Raw genomic sequence first — 15,455 nt, 5'->3', positions numbered from 1 at the left:
GGCTATAAACTAGTCAGAAGCTGTCCTCAGGAATAAAACATGGAATGGAAGAATGAAGCAGTGAAAAATAAGTGAACACCTACTGATTTTTATACTTCGCATGTAGGTAAGTTAGCAGTTTAATGAAATGCCTTCCAAAGTTCTATTTGTGAGTGAACTGTTCCATCTTGGGACATGATTTGCCATAGAAATGATATTATAAATCAGTGATTTTCAAATTTTCTTAAGAAATAGAACCCTTTTAATAAATACCATCTTATCCTAGTATTTGAAGCAGATAAAAGGGAACTACTTTGCTTAGGGCAGAGGTGCAGGGTGCCTAGGGCTCCACGGAACAGGGCTGCAGATCATATTTACTTGCTGATGAATCATGTCAAGGTCCTGGTTAGACATTGTAGTGCTGGGACTCTGACCTCGGGACTTAATTGCTGTTTTGCTTCCAGTTGAGCCTCCTGTCTCTCCTCAGACTAAAGCACAGTCTCAGAGAAAGCCAGGAAATGTCCCAAGTTGAAGTGAATGAAACCCTTCAAGGCCTCTAGTAGCCAGTGCAAACCTCCATGCCATCTTCCTTCTCAGACAGCATCACTTCAAAATGATGCCTTTTGTACCTAACAAACTCATGCTTTCATCCTCTGTGTTTCTCAGTTAGGGCTCTACTGACATTTTTGGCAAGACAATTCTTTGTCAAGGGGAACTAACCCACATTTTTAAGGTTGAGCATCCCTGGAGTCTACCCACTGTGTGTTCCATTTTCATTGTGGCAACACAAAGGGTTCCGTAGGCAGGCAGTACACCCCCACTTTGAGAACTACCAGCTGATCCCTGAGTGCTAAGAAGGAAGCAATCTTTTTGACTTATAATCTTTAAATAGGTATTTGCATTTTAGAAGACAACATTTTTATATACAAATGGCTAGTAAGTATATGAAAAGGTGTTCAGTATCATTACTCATCAAGGAAGTACAAATTAAAACCACCCAAATGACTAAAATTAAAAAGACTGGTAGTAAGTTGGTGAGTATGTGGACCAATTGGTCCTAAGAATGTAAATTGGCATAACTACTTTGGGCAACTGTTAGACGATATGTATGAAGGTAAAAATGGGCCTTCTCTATTGGCCCAGAAAATCCACTCCTATATATATACTTAACAGAAATGAGTACTTAGGTCTACCAAAAGACATATACATGAATGTTCGCACAACATTGTTCAGAATAGCCCAAAATTGAAAACAATCTAAAAGTCTACCAACAGTAAAAAATATATACTTAAGAGAAATGAGTACTTAGGTCTACCAAAAGACATACACGTGAATGTTCGCACAACATTGTTCAGAATAGCCCAAAATTGAAAACAATCTAAAAGTCTACCAACAGTAGAATGGATAAATTAATTTTAGTGTGCTCACACAATAGAAGATAATACAACAGTGAAAAAAGAATGGACTACTGATAATGCGACTACACTGATAAATCTAACAGGCATAACGATGAATGAAGCCAGACAAAAGAATATATACCATACGACTCCCTTTATGTGATGTTCAAGAACAGGCAAAGCTAATCTATAGTGATAAGAGTCAAAATAGTGGTTACCTGTGGGAGGAAGGATGTTCTAAAATGATGGAAACGTTCTAAGTGATGATCTGCTTGTTGTTACGCAGTATGTGTACGCACACGTCTACACTCATACAAACACATATGCACATGTATATGTAAAAATTGATGTAGTTGTACACTTAAGATTGATGTACTTCACTGTATATAAATTAAAAAGAGAAAACTTGGAAATTTAAGTAAATTTCCAATTTTTGGAATTTTAGAAAATTAAATTTAAATAAATTGAGTCAGTTGAAGGAAACAGGGGTTTTCCTGAAAGGTATGAAAAATGTGTCATGGAGGAAGAGTCATCCTTCTAGGTTCCTGTGGCCAGAATTATGGAGGTGATGGTCATAGTGGTGGTGGCACAAGGTGATTAGAATAGAAGTGGTAGGAGAAGTCTTACATGATTTCCCTTCCTCATGGATTTTTCAATTCCTTCCTGTTTATACTGTTTGTCTCTCTAAAACATTGTAATTCCTGTCCTCCATCTCCATGGCATCATGGTTGAGGCACCGGGCACTCTTGAGGAGAATCAAAGAGAGAGATGATGGTTTAAATCAGGGATTTATGTGTAGTGGGGAAAACCTCCATCTTAACCGGGCAATTAGCAGTGAGGCTGAGATGGTGCAGTCATAGAAACCCCCAGACAAGGAAAAATTCTTGGTGACCATGGAATGTATAGTGTTGCAACTAGTGAAAAGGGGTATGTGCAATTCAAGGAAGGAGGAAAGCTAATAACCATACCCTAGTGGGGGATGAAATGAAGTATAGAGTGGAAATTCTGTCCATCCTTTTGACCACAACTGGCTGGTTACCCAAACTTGAAGTTTAAGCCGGGACATATGATAAGGGGCCTCACTTGTGCCATGTAAGCCCCAACTTGACTTGGCATTCTTTCTTGTCCTTCTTTGTGGTTTTCTTAAAGACAATGAGTTATAGGGAATATTTTCAGTTACATCTTGTGCATAAATAAGTATTGCAGCACACCATGCACTCTGGTAAAGTGCTGGACCATACGCTGTACCAAGTATAATCTAGCTGTACCAGTATCCAACTGAATCCAAATTAGAATGCTGTAGAATTTATACGACAAATATATCTGTTAAATTGTCATTTGAATGTGGTTGAAAATGTCATATTTTATCACTGAAATTAAATTAAAAAATGCACGTTGGATAACATATAATGTCCAAATAAATATTTATGCCCACCAAAAAAAAAAAACAACTGCTGTCGAGTCGATTCTGACTCATAGCAACCCTATAGGACAGAGTAGAACTGCCCAATAGAGTTTCCAAGGAGCGCCTGGCAGATTAGAACTGCCGACCTCTTGGTTAGCAGCCATAGCACTTAGCCACTATGCCACCATGGTTTCCGTATGCCCACCTAGAACTTGAAATATAAGCTAATAATGATTTATTGAGGCCTGTATTTGCCTTTGGAAACCCTGGTGGCATAGTGGTTAAGTTCTGTGGCTACTAGCCAAAAGGTTGGCAGTTCAAATCCACCAGGCACTCCTTGAAAACTCTGTGGGGCAGTTCTGCCCTGTTTATAGGGTTGCTATGGATTGGAATTGACTCAACGGCAACGGGTTTGGTTTTGGTTTGATATTCGCCTTTATATGTGAAAATGCTGCCAGTAATGTGTTACCATTGTGTTTGATTTCAATTTAGAAAATTAATGTTTTAGGACGCTCAATACAATTTTATAGAAGAATTAATGGTTGAAGGAAGTAAATATTACTTGAAATGGAATTGCTAATAGCCAGTCTATCAGCTATTAAGCTTCAAAGCCTGAATATACTACTTCCTTTTCATTTTTAACTTATCACATTGTTTTTTCATTTTTAAATTAATTACATTTGAAAAGCAAATGACTGCATAATCTTTATTTTCTAAAATCTCACATTTTTATCTCTCCTTTTTTTCAAATCACTATGATTTTTTCATGAATCACCATATGCAGATAGTCCTTTTTTATTGTTTTATTGTGGAAAAACATATATAACAAAACATTTGCCAGTTCACCATTCTTACATGTACAGTTCACTGACATCAGTTACACTCACCTGTTTTGCAGCCATGACCACTATATACTGATGACCTAAGTCTCTCTCCTAGCCAGATTTCCTCTTTCACTTTATTCCTGAATGTTTTGTTGCTACTAGGTATTTATCCTTGGGTATCCCAATGTGACCCTGAATGGTAAAAGTTACCTCTTTATCGTCTTGTACTCTTTCCCCCTCAGACCTCCCTTCACAAAACTTAACAGTAGCTTTTTCTCTTTTCTCAGGTTAGAAGCCTCCCAAGCATCTTTGACTCCTTTCTCTTGCTTTCTAGTGTTGTGTTGGCCAGTCCAGGGGAAAAAAAAAAATCAAACCCATTGCCATCGAGTCAAATTCGGACTCACAGCGTGAATATAGGACAAAGTAGAACTGCCCCATAGGGTCTCCAAAGCTGTAAATCTTGATGGAAGCAGACTGCCACATCTTTTTCCCACAGCTGGTGGGTTTGAACTACCGACCTTTTGGTTAGCAGCCAAGTGCTTAACCACTTTGCCACTGAACACCATGTATTGTCAGCTGTTTTCTAAAGAATTTTCCAGCCCGTCCTTTCCTTCCTGTCTGTTCCCACTGTCACCAACCTGGCCTTGTCCCCAGTCTCATACTTGTATTACTACTTCCATCAAACGTTTAGTCTCTTCTCACCAAGCCATGTGCAGGCCAGATGCATTTCCCTACAGCTTGCCTTTGACTACATCTTTCTATTGTTTAGAAACCTTTGGTATAGCTCCCTGTTCTCAATAAAATTGATTCAAAACCTAGCCTGTCTTAACCAGCCTACCTTTCCAGCTTTATTTCCACCCCTTTACCTTCCTGCAACTTTTATCCTCACCAGCGGTTTGGCTCACAATTTATGAGCCCCTTCCCGTCGCTAGTTTGTCTGTTCATGTTCCAGTGTCAGCCCACGTAGAGCATTTCTTCCCTTACTCCCCCCATATGACTCCTCCCCAGACTTCAACATCCAGATGTTTAATACCCTGATGAGGTCTTACCTCCTTCTCAATGTTGCAATCTCTCTCCTACCTCTTACTTTCTCTAATAGCTCTTACTGTTTGTATGGGCATTTTCATAATTTAACTTCTAGATTTTGGCATTTGTTCGAACTGTGTTATCATGAAATGCTTTTCACTTCTTTAATTTTTCACATATTTGTATGTATAGCTAGACTGTATATGCCTCTAGTAGGAGAGCTTTTGCCTTACCTGTGTGCTCCACAGTGCCTAGCATGCACTGTTGTTGTTGTTGTTGGTACCTGCTGTCAAGTTGGCCCTGACTCATGGGGACCTCATGCACAAGGGAATGAAACACTGCCCATTCCTGCTCCATCCCTATGATTGATTACTGATTGGACCATTGTGATCCATAGGGTTCTCACTGGCTGATTTTCAGAAGTAGATTGCCAGGCCATTCTTTCTAGCCCACCTTAAGTCTGGAAGCTCCGCTAATACCTGTTCAGCATCATAAAGACATGCAAGCCTCCACTGACAGACAGGTAGTAGCTATGTGTGAGGTACATTGGCTGGGAATTGAACCAGGGTCTCCTGCATGGAAGGCAAGTATTCTACCACAGAATCACTATTGCCCCCAGCATACATTAACACTGTTTTGTTCACTGGTAAATCCCTAGCACCCAAAACAGAACCTGGCCCATAGGAGATGTATAATAAATATTTATTATTTAAATTGCAGATGTTTAATAAATGTTTATTGGTTCGATTTTTAGTTATTCATACCTTCTGCAATAAAATTGCTAGCATCCCTGTTGTACCGTAGCTAAAAGATAATTATGGTGAAAAAGAAAGTGAGTATAATTTATAGCCAGAGCTTGTTTAATAGCTGCTAAGAAATTGTGTTTTCTTGCAGATATTAATGAATGCCAGCTACAAGGGGTGTGCCCTAATGGTGAGTGTTTGAATACCATGGGCAGCTATAGATGTACCTGCAAAATTGGATTTGGGCCAGATCCTACCTTTTCGAATTGCATTCGTAAGTAATGATCACTTTTTGTTCCTTTTTTGAATCAGTTATCTTTGGGGTTCATCCAAAAAAAAAGAAATATGCAGACAATCCTCATTAATTAAAATTACAAGAGTGATGGGACCAGTCTGGTATTGTAAAATAAATCTATATCATGGAAACTTCTCCAAAATGCATTTTTATTACATTCAGATAAATATAACCACTAAAACGATGGTAGAGATCAAGTACACTAAGGTAATATACTTTAATAAAAAGAAAGAATTTAATTAAAATTAGCGTATCAACTCTTCGTGGTACCTGAGAAATGAAAACAGATATTCCTTTTTTTTTTTTTTAAGTATTTTAAGTATTCTTTAAGCAGAGTTAAGCTTTTTTCCAGCTTCTACTTTTAATTATTCCAAATTCTGAATCACGGGAGTCTGATTTAATGATGTTTCACTGTACTCTGTCAGCTGGAAAAGTCTGGGAAATAGTTAACAAGGCCTTGCATCTCAAATTTACAAATTCAGCTCTAATTTCAAATACTCTATACTATTGTTCTCAGAAACCACTAAAAAATCCCATAAATTATAAGATTTTGTTTGACAAATGCTGTCTGTTTTAAGTTTTTTTTTCCCCCTTGTGCCTTGTAGGGGTAAAAATCCATTAAACCGTATGTTTTAATTCTGGTTCAGAAAATATAGTTTCACCAAAGAGACTCCCCACTATACACACACGCACACACACACGCACACACAAATCCAGTGTGACTACTACAAATCACATAACAATTAGATATGGATGCACTCTGGATATAAAGTTCCTGAATGCAGAGTTTTATCAAGACTACTTTATTTGTGCCCATTACTACAAAAGTAAGCAAACACTCTACAGATCTTTAAAAGCCCTATACAATTAAAGTTAAAATTTTTTAAACAAACTTTTGGTAGAAAACTGCTAAGATAATCTTTAAAGCAATTATGTATTAGTTTCTGACTGCTAAATTTTTGTTTTTTACTTATGTATTTGTATTATGGTATTGGTATATATTTCTTGTCCCCACTTTATTTTCGTTTGCAATTTGGTCAAGTCATGTTTTTCATGAGGTACTGCTATCATTAATTTTTAGCTATGCATAGCTCCTTAACTCTGTGCACTAAGCTGAGATCCATAGAGATGATGAAATGAAAACACATGTAGTAATATAAAAAATGACAGTGTCATTTGTTAATTTAAATGAGTTTGTTGGGTCTTTTGGAACACTGTTACTAATTATTGCTATTTTCCTTTAAAAACTGTCAAATGCAAATTAGGAAATTTTGCACATAAGTTCTTTTCTCCATATTCTTTTTACAAATAGTTCTGATCATGAAGCAGATGGATACCTAATTATAGGGCTTTTTTGGGGAGTGAGAAACATCGACTATAAAATTATGTTTGCGTACAAGGTACATTTGAAAACTGATGAAAAGATTTCTAAATTTCAGACCAAAAATTACATTGTTGACAATATCCAGATAATTTAGGGATAATTTTTGGCTGACTTGAATACATGAGTAAATATTTTAAATAGCTTTTATAATTTAAGCATAAAAGACTATAAAGAGTTTGGATATAAAATTCATTGTGATTTTTTTTTTCCCTTAAATAATTTGACTTGTAATCTTGTTAAAATAATTACATGGAAGGTTGCAGATTGAGTAAACTTTGAGAGCTGGTCACAAAATGTTTTATTAAACTTTGACTAGATCTGATATCTAGAGTTAAGGGCAGACATCCAGGTTTTAATAAGATTGTAGAAATCTGCCAATGAGATTTTCGAAACATTTTCACATTTCCTTAGCATTTATTTTTGTGTCATTGCTATAATAATACTGAACTTATTAAACAACGATCCATTCTTATTTGAAAAATAATTCAGTTTTACGATTCAGCTACAATAGCTGAAATGATAAATATTAAGAGACTTCTGGTGCTAGTTAAATATTCTAGTTTCAAGTTAAAACGTGAGCGCATTACCAGCATTGAGTGGGCAGATTTATTTCTCCTTCCTCTGATTTCACCACATATAACATCTCAGAGATGTGTAGAGTTCTTTTAGTAGTTGTGATTTGGACCAGTCCAGTCTGACTTGATGGCAAACTATATTTTGGAGGACCAGGTTGGGGAAGCCTGATGACATTTGGGAAAAATCAGGGAAAGGTGTGATGTTTACAGAATAGAGAACAAAAGCAACAAGATGGGGATGATGGTGGTGCCCTTGATATTCACGGAGAAGTAGAAAAAGATGACTAAAAACAGCTGGCATCGAGTCAGTCTGGCTTATGGTGACCCCATGTGTGTCAGAGTAGAACTGTGCTCCATCAGGTTTTCAATAGGTGATTTTTCAGAAGTAGATTGCTAGGCCTTTGGTTCCAGGCACCTCTGGGTAGACTTGAATCTCCAACCTTTCAGTTAACAGCCGAGCATGTTAACCATTTGCATCACAGGGATTCCGGAAGGATACTAGAAAACATCAAAAAAAAGAGAGAGCCTAAGCAAATTGTCATTTGTAATATATGTTCTTAAGAGGTATGAAAGCAGCTTGAGACAGGGCATGCAAGCAACATCTGCTCAGGCAGTATGAATTTTGGGCATATCCAGGCCATAAAGGGTGAGGCCAACTCTGGGAACTCTAAGAAATGCACTTAGCAACAGCTGAGGAGCAATGGGAAACTCTCCCTGTTCTCTAATGCACTGAGGTGAACACCCTTAAGAATTGCTTGACTCCAGCCAAAGTTTGCAACCATTTTCACTTTCTCTCCTTGCCCACTCATTGTCCTTGACTCACCTAAGCTGAAAGGAAGAACACAGGAGAATGAGGGCATTTCTGGTCTCTGACCTCTGTGTCTCTAGCTTAGGATGCTGCAGCACCATTTTGCAGACCTGCCTCTACCTATTTTATGAGAAAAGGTGAACATTTTAGGACTTGTCAAATAAATCCGAGAAAAGTAAAATAACCTTCATCATCAGAGTAGCAAGACTTTCTGACTGTCGGAACGGCAATTGATTTTCTTTAGGAATTCAAGAGCTCCTGGGTGGGAGCTGTGAGGGTGTGTCCATAGGTTCAGTAAAAGGGCCCAGATAAAAAAAAAAGACTTCTGAGCCAGGACTTTTGGTATTTTATGGGATTCTTAACTCATGGACATGGAGCTAATTGACAGCTATAGAGGGGTAAAGAGAAGAAATGCTCAGGAACTTCTGACATAGCCCTAGAAATCCTAAGAAGAAGGACAAATCCCTTCCAGGCTGGTCATATTTATGTACAGTATTTCTTTTTAACTCCCCCGGCATCTTTATATGAGTTTTATTATTATTTTACACATTGGGAAACCAAGGCTAGGAGTTTAAGTAACTTTCCAAAATCACGCAACTAGTGACTGACAGCTGAGATGTAAAACTGGGATTGTGCCTCCAAATTTTGTGTTCTGGTCTTTCAGGAGTTGGCAAACTATGGCCCATGAGCCAAATCTGGCCCACTGTGTGTTTTTGTAAATGAAGTTTTATTGGAACACAGCCATTCCCATTCATTACATATTATCTAAGGCTGCTTTCTTGCTACAGTGGCAGAATTGAGTAATTGCAACAGAGATCATATATACTATATGACCCTTTATAGAAAAAGTTTGCCAACCCAAGGGTTACATAAGTGCTATCCAGTAGAGCTTTCTGCAATGATGAATCTGTATATTCTATATCTGTGCTGTCCAATACAGTAGCCACTAACTACATGTGGCTTTTTGAAATACGGCTAGTGTGACTGAGGAATTGAATTGTTAATTTAATTTAAATTTAATCCAAATAGCAACATATGGCTAGTGGTTTAGTGGCTAATATATTGCACAGCTCAGTTCTAAATCATATTTTACAAAGCAGAATAGGTAAATGACTGCTAGACATTCTGCTTTCCCTCTAAAACCAGTTTCCTTCTTGACTAGTATTTTTGTCCTTGGTAATAAAGTTCTCCCGAGCACTCAACAACTCTGATAATAATAATTTTTATTGTGTACTTAATAAGTGTTAGGCACTGTGATAAACACTTTGGATTATCACATATAATCCTTACAAGATATCTGTGAGGTTTGTATTGTTATTCTTCTATTTTATAGTTGAGGACATTGAGGCACAGAGAGGTCAAGGGTCTTTCCAAAAGTCACACAGCCTATAAGTGGGACAGCCAGATTTGAAACTATCTCTCTTACTCCATAACCTAAGCCTTTAACAGGAAATGGAAAAGGTCCTGAATTGACAGGAGTAAGTCATTTATTTAAGGACAGCTGCTATTTAATCTCACCTGCCAACTATAGGACAGATACGGTAACTTTGCAATGGGTCTAGAATCATTCTTTCATTTTGGTCTTCCCAGAATTTATTTTTCACAGCCTATTTCCCACAATGGGGATTCAGCGGTTCTTATTTCCGTAGGAAAGTTTCTCTCAGGTCCCTCTTAACACCTTTATCTGCCACCACATGCCTATCCCAACACTCATCCCCGTAGAGATTTTAAGTTTTAAAGGGATAAAACCTAATGGTGGAATTTTATCTAGGAGTCAAATGAGGATATTGGAGGTGGGGGTAGGAGTGAAAACAAACTAGTAGGTGGGGTTAGATAAACTCTACTCTGTTGCTGTCCTATGAAGTCTTTTATAATTTCCATGTTCTTGTATATACCAGATTAATTTTTATCTGCTTAATGAAATTTATTGTTCACATTTTAAGTGATTAGGGCAGCATATCTTTTTTGTATTGGGCAAATCTTTTTTTTTTAATTTTAGATGAAAGTTTGCAGAACAAACTAGCTTCTCATTAAAGAGTTAGTACACATATTGTTTTACGACATTGGTTAATAACCCCATGACATGTCAGCACTCTCCCTTCTCAACCTTGGGTTCCCAGTCACTAGCTTTCCTGTCCCCTCCTGTCTTCCAGTCCTTGCCTCTGGGCTGGTGTGCCCCTTTAGTCTGATTTTGTTTTATGGGCCTGTCCAATCTTTGGATGAAAGGTGCACCTCAGGAGTGACTTCATTACTGAGCTAAAAGGGTGTCCGGGGGCCATACTCTCAGGGTTTCTTTAGTCTTTCTCAGGCCAGTAAGTGTGGTCTTTTTTTGTGAGTTAGAATTTTGTTTTACATATTTCTCCAGCTTTGTCCAGGACCTGCTATTGTGATCCCTATCAGAGCAGTCAGTGGTTGTAGCCAGGCACCACGTAGTTGTACTGGACTCAGTCTGGTAGAGGTTGTGGTAGTTGTTGTCCATTAGTCCTTTGGACTAATCTTTCCCTTGTGTCTTTAGTTTTCTACATTCTCCCTTGCCCCCAAAGGGGGTGAGACCAGTGGAGTATCTTAGGTGGCCGCTCACAGGCTTTTAAGACCCCAGACGCTATTCTCCAAAGTAGAATGTAGAACATTTTCTTTGTAAATTATGTTGTGCCAGTTGAGCTAGATGTTCCCCAAGACCATGGTCCCCACAACCCTCAGCCCAGTAATTTGGTCCCTCAGGGAACGTGGGTGTGTCTGTTTAGCTTCCATGACCTTAGGGCAGCATATCTGAAAGTATAAAAAAAAGTATAAGCAGAGATTATTGTGCAACTCTGAGGCCATAATTGTCAATTACTTAATATACCATTGGGGAACCCAAATAAGAGAACCATAGCATCTTACATTCTTACTCTGTTTTATAATTGAATTGCTGTCATCATTGGGTACATGGTCAGAATTCAATACTATATTTGAGTATAGAGCTATATGTTTATTACCATTCTGAATATTTGTCTCATATTTCTAGCCAAGAGCAAAAGATTTGTTTTCCTGGCTAATGTAGCATTTCTAGTAGGTTGTTAGAAGAGACCCTGAAATTTGCCCTTGAATGTAGAGTATTTAAAGTGAATGGCAGAAATGGTAAAGTAACAGAGCTGAACAGAAGATTTCAAAGAGCAGCTCGAGAAGACAAACTATTATAATGAAATGTGCCAAGACCTGGAATTAGAGAATCAAAAGGGAGAAACATGCTTGGAAATTCTCAAGCTGAGAGAACTGAAGAAAAAATTCAGACTTCAAGTTGCAATTTTGAAGGATTTTATTGGCAAAATATTGAACGACCCAGGAAACATCAAAAGAAAATGGAAGGAATACAGCGTCACTGTACCAAAAAGAATTGGTTGACATTCAACCATTTCAGGAGGTAGCATATGATCAAAAACCGATGATATTGAAGGAAGACATCCAAGCTGCACTGGAGTCATTGGCAAGAAACAAGGCTCTAGGAATTAATGGAGTACCAACTGAGATGTTTCAACAAACAAATGTAGCACTGGAGACACTCACTAATCTATGCCAATGAATTTAAAAGACAGCTACCTGGTCAACCACCTCGAAGAGATCCATATTTGTGCCCATTCCAAAGAAAAGTGATCCAACAAAATGCAGAAATTACTGAACATTATCATTAATATCACACAGAAGTAAAATTTGCTGAAGGTCATTCAAAAACAATTGCAGCAGTACATCAAAAGGGATTTGCCAGAAATTCAAGCCGCATTCAGAAGGGGATGTGGAACAAGGGATATCATTGCTGATGTCAGGTGGATCTTGGCTGAAAGCAGAGAATACTAAAAAAGCATTTACCAATGTTTTATTGATTATGCAAAGACATTTGACTATGTGTATCATAACAAATTATAGATAACATTGTGAAGAATAGGAATTCCAGAACACTTAATTGTGCTCATGAGGCACCTGTACTTAGACCAGGAGGCAGTCATTCGAACAGAACAAGGGGATACTGTGTGGTTTGAAATCAAGAAAGCTGTGCGTCAAGGTTGTATCCTTTCACCATAATTATTAAACCTGTGTGCTGAGCAAATAATCTGAGAAAAAAAAATATGACAAAGAATTTGGCATCAGGATTGGTATAAGACTCATTAACAACCTGTGATAAGCAGATGACGCAACCTTGCTGGCTAAAAGTGAAGATCAAAGACTAAGGCCTTTAGTATGAATTACACCTCAACATAAAGAAAACAGAAATCCTCATAACTGGACCGATAAGAAGAATCATGATAAACAGAAAAGATTGAATTTGTCAAGAATTTCATTTTACTTGGATCCACAATCAATGCCCAATTGTGCATTGGGCAATCTGCTGCAAAAGACCTCTTTAAAGTGTTCAAAAGCAAAGATGTCACTTTGAAGACTAAGTGCACCTGCCTCAAACCATGATATTTTGTCTCATGCATGTGAAAGCTGGAGAATGAATAAGGAAGACCAAAGAAAATTGATGCCTTTGAATTATGGTGTTGGTGAAGAATGTTAAAAATACCATGGACTGCCAGAAGGATAAGCAAATCTGTCTTGGAAGAATACAGCCAGAATTCTCCTTAGAAGCGAGGATGACGAGACTTTGTTTCACATACATTTGACATGTTATCAGGAGGGACCAGTCCCTGGAGAAGGACATCATGCTTGGCAAGGTAGAGGGTCAGCGAAAAAGAGGAATACCCTCAATGAGATGGATTAATATAGTGACTGCAGCATTGGGCTCAAACATAGCAACAATTGTGAGGGTGGCGCAGGACTGGGCAGTGTTTCATTCTGTTATGCATAGCGTCTCTGTGAGTCAGAATTGACTTGATGGCACCTAACAACATTTAAGAACCCAGAGGCACCCTTTATTATTGGTCTTGAGTATTGTTCCACAACATAATGCTTTCCACTTATTCTTTAGAACTCTTTTGGCAATTTTTTTTTTTTAATTTGGGGATGAACTTTTTAACTGAATAGAGTATATAATCGTGTACTGTATCTTAAATAATAAATGTAGCATGCTGGTGAGTTATTCTATACAATTAGCCTTCTAACCGTGATTAAAGACCCTGAGACAGTAAAAGCACCAATCTATTCATCCTTGCATCATGCAAGAGTATTGTATAGCATATTGTTCCACAGTTATGTGTCACGTTGATTAGAATGTGTAAATGCTAACGTTGTTTAATGAAATGAATGGAATTGCCATGCTAGTTATTTTAAATGATAAAAGAATAATAGATAATTTATTTAGGTTTTAAAATAGGAACAATTTTAAAGGGCACACCCTGTTAGAAATCTGAGACATAAATGGACACTTTTTGGTCCACACAGTTGTAGATCATTGAAAAATTGCATTGCATCAGTACACTTTAGGCATGTAAGCCATGCCTTTTCAAAGATTTCTTTGTTTTCTTCCATCCTTGAAGGAGTAAATTTTTAATTTAGTTAAGTGATATGTACACTCAGGGCAGGGCGAACTTTTAAGTTAGAACGTGATCTGACCATCCACGACTGTCTAAAGATCCCACTTGAGTTGCTTGGAATTGTTGTTGTTAGGTGCCGTCAAGTCAGTTCCAACTCATAGCAACAGGATGAAACACTGCCTGGTCCTGAGCCATCCTTAAAATTGTTGTGCTGGAGCTCATTGTTGCAGCCACTGTCAGTCCACCTCGTTGAGGGTCTTCCTCTTTTCTGCTGACCCTGTACTCTGCCAAGCGTGGTGTCCTTCTCCAGGGACTGGTCCCTCCTGACAACATGTCCAAAGTATGTGAGATGGAGCCTCGCCATCCTTGCCTCTGAGGAGCTTGGAAATAGTCATGGGGAAAAAAAAAGATACCCCAAAACTTAGGGAGACTGAGTTAGGAAATTATGGGAGGAAAAAAAAAAAAGCTATGAAAAACAGAGATCTTTTAGGGTAAGATGTTCAGGGAGAATAGCTTGCTAGACCGCTGCTTTATTCTCCAGGTAATGAAATGCCTGAATTTTTACATTTATGTTTGTGCAGTGCCTGAGATTTAACAACCAGAGACTCAGTTTAATTAGCAAGCCATTTCTTATAATTCCGTACTCACATTAATCCCTTAAAATACTGAATTGATGATTTGGAGTTTTTATTTAATTTTAGCAAGAGGCCTGGTAGGTAGTTTCATAATATAGTACTTGGATGGGAGAGCAGGATAAGTGTAACAGGGATGGTGCCTCTGGATAGGTGCTTGGAGAGGTGAAAATAAGGACGTGGGTGTGGCGAAGTAGGAAGGGAGCCAGAGTCACAGTTTTCCAGTGTAAAGGACTTGAGGCAACTTTCTGCTCTGCTTTTGCTTCTGCTCCTGCTCCTGCTCTGCTCTGCTCCTGCTCCTGCTGTGCTCCTGCTTCTGCTCCTGCTCCTGCTCTGCTCCCGCTTCTGCTCCTGCTCCGGCTCTGCTCTGCTCCTGCTCTGCTCTGCTCCTGCTCCTGCTCTGCTCTGCTCCTGCTCCGCTCTGCTCCGCTCTGCTCCGCTCTGCTCCTGCTCCGCTCCTGCACCTGCTCTGCTCTGCTCCTGCTCCTGCTCCTGCTCTGCTCCTGCTCCTGCTCCTGCTCTGCTGCTGCTCCTGTTCCTACTCTGCTCCTGCTCCTGCTCTGCTCCTGCTCTGCTCCTGCTCCTGCTCTGCTCTGCTCCTGCTCCAGCTCTGCTCCTGCTCTGCTACTGCTCTGCTTCTGCTCCTGCTCTGCTCCTGTTTCTGCTCCTGCTCTGCTCTGCTCCTGCTCCTGCTCCTGCTCTGCTCCTGCTCCTGCTCCTGCTCTGCTCCTGCTCCTGCTCCTGCTCTGCTCCTGCTCCTGCTCTGCTCCTGCTCTGCTCCTGCTCCTGCTCTGCTCCTGCTCTGCTCCTGCTCCTGCGCTGCTCCTGCTCCTGCTCTGCTCCTGCTCCTGCTCTGCTCCTGCTCCTGCTCCTGCTGTGAATATCCTGTGCTCCTGGGACCTAGAACTAACACTAATGTAATTAGCATTAAAATTAA

The 15,455-nt window shown here is 39.0% G+C and overlaps 1 protein-coding gene across 9 annotated transcripts in view; it reads left to right on the top strand.

The window, feature by feature from the left end:
* Positions 1 to 15,455, top strand: part of LTBP1 (latent transforming growth factor beta binding protein 1) — a 737,180-nt gene that overhangs the window by 499,891 nt on the left and 221,834 nt on the right. For all 9 annotated transcript variants that reach the window (XM_064277221.1, XM_064277224.1, XM_064277220.1 and 6 more), the window contains one exon: positions 5,526 to 5,648. In XM_064277221.1, coding sequence (XP_064133291.1) covers positions 5,526 to 5,648 — 123 coding nt within the window. The remainder of the gene's footprint in view (positions 1 to 5,525; positions 5,649 to 15,455) is intronic.

The sequence above is a fragment of the Loxodonta africana genome, chromosome 26, assembly GCF_030014295.1.
Source record: "Loxodonta africana isolate mLoxAfr1 chromosome 26, mLoxAfr1.hap2, whole genome shotgun sequence".
NCBI lineage: Eukaryota > Metazoa > Chordata > Mammalia > Proboscidea > Elephantidae > Loxodonta > Loxodonta africana.
This window is presented reverse-complemented; position numbering and strand designations above follow the sequence as displayed.